The sequence below is a fragment of the Symphodus melops genome, assembly GCF_947650265.1.
Source record: "Symphodus melops genome assembly, contig: scaffold_527, whole genome shotgun sequence".
Classification (NCBI taxonomy): domain Eukaryota; kingdom Metazoa; phylum Chordata; class Actinopteri; order Labriformes; family Labridae; genus Symphodus; species Symphodus melops.
Genome location: NW_027636572.1, coordinates 4,220 through 10,728, shown reverse-complemented (window position 1 = coordinate 10,728; position 6,509 = coordinate 4,220). Strand labels below are relative to the sequence as shown.

The 6,509-nt window shown below is 51.1% G+C and overlaps 1 protein-coding gene across 1 annotated transcript; it reads left to right on the top strand.

The window, feature by feature from the left end:
• Positions 1–62: 62 nt before the first annotated feature.
• LOC306819347 (semaphorin-6D-like) lies at positions 63–6,227 on the top strand (the record flags this gene model as incomplete). The annotated part of the gene is made up of 5 exons (XM_079373131.1): positions 63–256; positions 392–532; positions 1,733–1,810; positions 5,455–5,513; positions 6,174–6,227. Coding segments are annotated over 5 exons (526 nt in total), but the record flags the coding sequence as incomplete, so codon positions are not given.
• Between the last annotated feature and the right edge of the window lie 282 nt (positions 6,228–6,509).

The window sequence follows — 6,509 nt, the reverse complement described above, 5'->3', positions numbered from 1 at the left end:
GACGAAGCTCCGCCTCTTTTCTAATCTGCGTCTGCAGCTTTCAGTCGTTTCTCCTCCATCAGTCTTTGTTTTTCACTCGCAGGTCCAAGCTGACTCAGATCGTGGTGGACGTCTCGGCGGGTCCGAACAAAGACCGGACTGTGATGTTCCTGGGATCGGACGACGGCAGAGTCCTGAAGGTTTTAGCGAGCACGCATCCCAACGACAGCTTCGGGTCCAAACTGCTGGAGGACATCGACGTCTACAACCCGTCAAAGTTTGTGCTAACCCTCCAGCCGCTGATTCTACATCCTGTGATGTCATCGCCCGTGTGGCTTTAACCTCTGTGTGTGTGTGTGTGTGTGTGTGTGTGTGTGTGTGTGTGGGTGTGTGTGCGTGTGTGTGCGTGCAGGTGTAACGTTCAGGGTCAGGAGGACAGGACAGTCCTGGGACTGGAGCTGGATAAAGACCATCATGCTTTGTTCGTAGCCTTCTCGAGCTGCGTCATCAGAGTGCCGCTCAGCCGCTGCCCCCGACACGGCGCCTGTAAAAAGTACGAACCTTCGTTTCCTGTCGTGTGTATAAAACATGGACGCGCTCACCTGTTGGTTTCTGAAGGCTGACTCTGCCAGAAACAGAAGGGGGGCGGGGCTTAAACCTCATGACAAATGGCTACATCCCACCCTCCTGTCAGTCAACTTAACCACACCCACAATTATGCAAATGTGTGAAAAACATACGTCATAACAAACTGTGTGTGTCGATGGAGACGTGAGCTATTCAGACATTTTAATTTGTGTCTGTTGTAAAAACAGATTTCTACGGCCTGAGTATGTGACCACTGGCGGCCTCTAGTGGACACTCAAGGAACTGCAGATTTGTTTATAAACGCGGCTTCAGCCACGGGACGTTTCAGCAGAGCAAACACGGCAGCAGGAGCGAGAGTTTCTGAAGTGAAACGCCGGAGGAGACGCCGTGTCTGCAGCGCGATGTTGGGTTTTATTGGCGCTCTAATTGAAAAAAAAAAAAAAAGACGGGTGATTCAGTAATCCTCCGTGATTGTCCGTGTGCACGTAAACGCCATATTATTATTCTCAACATAATCAAAGGCGGGATCAGGATGGTAACTGTGTAAACGCACTCCTCGTTAAAAAGGGGCGTGTCCTTTTACAGCGTTTACATATTCAAATGAGTTTGAGCCCAGAAGGGAAACCAGGGCGCCATTTACAGACGCCATTAAACTAAAGAGAGCTTCCTGTTAAAATTAGAGAACACACACACACACACACACACACACACACACACACACACACACACACAGTCATCAGACTGGTGTAAATCAGCGGGCGGGATGAGTGAATGTCAGCTGATGGGATGCAGCTGCAGAGGTTCAGAGAGGCAGCTGTTGGACTGACTGGGCGAGAGAACCACCCTGTTCTCTCTCTCTTTAAAAACACACAGCAGGTCTGCTCAACACACACACAGAGAGAGAGAGAGAGAGCAGGGGTGGTCGAGTGACAGAGCGAGAGAGGGCATCACTAATGATCAGAGAAGTGACTCTCTCTAATGAGCCAATCAGCATCCACAGCTGCCTCCTCAGAGAGTGAGGCTGGCTGATGGGGAAGACCTGAGGTCGCCATGGCAGCGCAGTTGGCCCCGCCCCAAAGCGTTCCTCACCCTGATGTGTGTTTGGAAGTTAGTGCAGAAAGAGTTGATCCGATGTGTTAATGAGGAAACTGTGGTGTCTCTGCAGAGCCTGCCTGGCGTCTCGTGATCCGTACTGCGTCTGGCTTCGGAGCGGGAGCTGTGCCAACACGGCGCCGGGTTACAAGTACGTGTCACTTCCTTTTTTTTTTTTTTTTTTTATCTGTCTGTCTCTTTCTTTTATTCCCCCCTCAGCTGTCATCAATCCGACGGCTAATAAAGCTTTGACGGCTCGGCTCGTATATCTGCCGCGGCGAGCGACGGCTCGTATATCTGAGAGATGTAAATCCATGGCGCCTTTCACGCCGCAGCCGGAGAGCGAGGATGGATGGGGAAATGTAATGGGAGCTAATGTTGAAATGGGCGTCAGAGGGAATGTAGTGCAGCTGCTCTGATACAGAATAAATGTCCTGATATAAAAGTGTGCAGTGCTCCGAGTGCACACCTTAAATCTCCTCCTCAGGCCGTCACCTGTGCTGACTTCAGGTCGTCTGACACGGGAGCTTCACGCCGCCTTCGAACATCTCGCTCAGGTGGAGGCGGTGAGACGTTGAGTCCACCCGCAGCATGTCTCCACAGGATCAGATCCCGTCCTCCCCCGAGGGACGGACATGGAAATAATACGTGTTGGATTTGTGCGGCGAGCGGAGGAGCGGAGGAATAACAGACGTTTAGGCCGCAGATCGATCGACGTGTCGTGGAGTGGGCGTGAGCTACCTGACACTCTGGAGTTATTGATTGGTCGGTGACGCGAGGGAACACGTTAATTTATCAAGCTACTTGCTGCAGTGTGTGTGTGTGTGTGTGTGTGTGTGTGTGTGTGTGTGTGTGTGTGTGTGTGTGTGTGTGTGTGTGTGTGTGTGTGTGTGTGTGTGTGTGTGTGTGTGTGTGTGTGTGTGTGTGTGTGTGTGTGTGTGTGTGTGTGTGTGTGTGTGTGTGTGTGTGTGTGTGTGTGTGTGTGTGTGTGTGTTGATGGAGTGGAGCCTCCTCTCTCGTGTCTTGAATTTAGAGTCGGACTAAAAGCTCGGGCAGGATTAAAGACGGACCGTCGACACGTTGACTGCCCCTTAGTGGACACTGGAGGAACTGCACATAGAACTGACGACGTCGCCACCGAGCGACCTGACGCCTTCCAGTCGGACAAGCGACACCTTGATGACGCCACACTGCGGGAAAAGTGACACGACCACACGTTGGCAGATAAAAACTGGATCCGTGTCGGCCATGCAGCGCCCGTTTTCAGCAGACTGTTGTCATGGAGACCGGACAAACGCAAACAGGCGCAGAGCGGCCATGTTGGATTTGAACCCTGGACTACTGAAGTGGCTCCCTGCGGCGTCCCGGGGCGTTTACTGGGATGAGGATGTGTTTGTCATGCAGTGGAGGAATCAGAACAAAGCAGACTGGAGGAGCGCTCAGTGTGATGCTGCACATCGATCCAGCCTCCCGGCCTCAGGGGGGCGCCGGTGTCTCTACTCTTAAAGCTGAACTTTGAAAGTCTTTCAGAGAGCATTCACTCTCTCTCTCTGCCAGCACAGAGGTCAAAGGTCAGAGCTGACCTGCATCGTATAAACAGAAAAGAGGCCAAAGAAGAGAGAGGGACATGATCTGAGGGAGAGAGAGAGGGAGAGAGAGAGAGAGAGAGAGAGAGAGAGAGAGAGAGAGAGAGAGAGAGAGAGAGAGGAAGAAAAGTAAAGTAGAAGACAATGAGACACAGACAGAGAGGAACACCAGATGGACTCGGTTGTCGTGGCAGCAAATCAGCCGTTGCTCAGGAGACAGTGTGTGTGTGTGTGTGTGTGTGTGTGTGTGTGTGTGTGTGTGTGTGTGTGTGTGTGTGTGTGTGTGTGTGTGTGTGTGTGTGTGTGTGTGTGTGTGTGTGTGTGTGTGTGTGTGTGTGTGTGTGTGTGTGTGTTCTGTTTGAGTTGATCGGATGGGAGAGCAACATCTGCTTTAGCTGGTGCACACACACACACGCACACACACACACGCACACACACACACACACACACACACACACACGGCTCTAAACAAAGACGTTTGTCTCTAAATGAGGAGCTCTGAAGCTGTGAACATTTAACTCAACAAAACTTTATTTAAAAATCAGCTGTCACACAAAGGCGGGTCCTTAAAGACACATCAAGTTTATTCTTACAGCACTCCGAGACCGCCGTGACCTCCGAGCCTGACAGGATGAAACAGGAACAGCTTTACTAGATTGCTCCTTTTTATCACCAGCAGGGGGCGCTTTCTGCTTTTACATCGCTACATTTGGACCGTGCACGTCGCGGCGTTTCTGTGAATCTACACGTGCTGTTTATGTTTTCACCACAGCGACATGTTTGTTTAATCCGACGTGAGCGCGTGCAGGCAGGCGCCATTAAAACCCACAAGTCATCAGCAGAAATGCATCATGGGAATGCACAGAGCCCACGACTGCTCATCTTCATTCACGTCCTGGAAGACTGCGGCGCCCGTTTACGCCTCCTCTTTGCAGAAAATGAAAACACAGTGAGCGAGCTCGGTGTCTGTGTTTTATAACTGACAGAGTCTATTTCCATCCCCTCCTCCTCCCAGAGATGAACGAGGCGTTTAGGTGCTCGAGAGGACTGGGGGATTTATAACCGCTCGCCATCACAACGACCTCCTCCCGTTCTCGTCCTCTCCTCATTTACAGCTCGGCCCACGCTGCTTTAAATGTAGCCGGAGAGACAGAGGACGGATGGTGATGGAGTGAGGGGATGAGCGATAAGGGAGATAAATATTGAGTGAGCGAGTGGGCGGACGAGTTAGATATAAGTGAGGTGGAGAGAGAGGTAAATATAGAGGGAAGCACAGTGGTTTCATAATCAGTCCCAACATCATTTAATGGCCTCAAACTTTCCAGCAGCCTCTCCTCTGCGTGATGATGCAAGCATCAACGCCGCGTGTGTGTGTGTGTGTGTGTGTGTTTACTGCTGAGCGTGCCCACGTGTTCTCAGTGAGAGCGTGCTCCGCCTCCTGCTGACACAGGAAACTAAACATCTCTGTAACGGGCTGCGTGGCTCCGCCCCTTCCTCTGACTGAAGCTGCTCTCAGACTCGCACGTTCTCGAGGTGAGGAGACCTGTTTGCACGCCACCTCTACCACACATATTTTGTCCCATCTGTTAACATGGAGGGGGGCGGAGCTTACAACCTATACTGCATCCAGTCAGCAGGGGGAGCTCTAAATGTTTCAGCTTCACTTCCAGGTGGCTTATGAGTCTGAAGGTTGGGGGTTCGATCCCCAGCTTCTGCAGTCTTGTCCTGTAGTTGGGCGAGACGCTGCAGCTCGCCCTGCTGCGACACACACATGACGGCGTGTGAACGTGTTCAAATGGACACTTTGCATCTCAGCCTCTACCGTCAGGGTGTGAATGAGTGTGTGTGACATGTGGCGTCACAATAGCCTGAGGACGAGGGGGGGGGGGGGGGGTGTGTGTGTGTGTGTGTGTGTGTGTGTGTGTGTGTGTGTGTGTGTGTGTGTGTGTGTGTGTGTGTGTGTGTGTGTGTGTGTGTGTGTGTGTGTGTGTCGGCCTCTGAAAGTCTTCACACTTTATGATGAGCTGTGGATAAACTTTGTGACATCATCTAATTCGTGCCGTCCCAATAGGTTATCTTGGTCGCCGTGGATACGCATCATCGATTAACTGCCCAGACGACGGTTACCCATAGCAACAGCCGTGGCTCTGAGTGTGCCTCTGTCCTTCAGCCAATCACTGTCTGTTTACGGCGTGCTTTGTCTCCGCAGGGCGACGTTTGAGCAGGACATCGAGGGCGACCACTCGCTCATGGTGGACAGCTGCCACGGTGAGATAAAGCATCACACAGACGGTACAGGTGTAAACAGTGACGCATCACACACACAGTACAGGTGTAAACAGTGACGCATCACACACACAGTACAGGTGTAAACAGTGACGCATCACACACACAGTACAGGTGTAAACAGTGACGCATCACACAGACGGTACAGGTGTAAACAGTGAAGCATCACACAGACGGTACAGGTGTAAACAGTGAAGCATCACACACACGGTACAGGTGTAAACAGTGACGCATCACACACACAGTACAGGTGTAAACAGTGACGCATCACACACACAGTACAGGTGTAAACAGTGACGCATCACACACACAGTACAGGTGTAAACAGTGACGCATCACACAGACGGTACAGGTGTAAACAGTGAAGCATCACACAGACGGTACAGGTGTAAACAGTGAAGCATCACACAGACAGTACAGGTGTAAACAGTGACGCATCACACAGACAGTACAGGTGTAAACAGTGATGAAGCATCACACAGACGGTACAGGTGTAAACAGTGAAGCATCACACAGACGGTACAGGTGTAAACAGTGATGAAGCATCACACAGACGGTACAGGTGTAAACAGTGACGCACGTGCTCAGACTCTGACTGTGTTGTTGTTGTTGTTGTTGTTGTTGTTGTTGTCGTCTGTGCAGCTGATGTGTTGGCGACCACGAGGAACCAGGAGTCAGCAGCCGACTCAGCCTACGGTAAGAATCTCCCTGCTGTTCTTTATATGTTGGTTTATTTCCCATGAGCCTCTGCTGCTGTGACTTTAACTAAGTGCTGTTGAGAGGTGCGATGACTCCACAGCGCCCCCACTGGGCAGGTCAGGTATAACTGGATGTGATGGACCTTTATTAAACATGACAGCAAAGAAAGTTAAACAAGATGGATGTTAAATATCATGATGTAACCCTAGTGGTTAAAATGGGTACTGCAGCCTGAGATCTAATTATTCCAGAGAGCTGTTTGTGTTTTTTGAAGCAGGC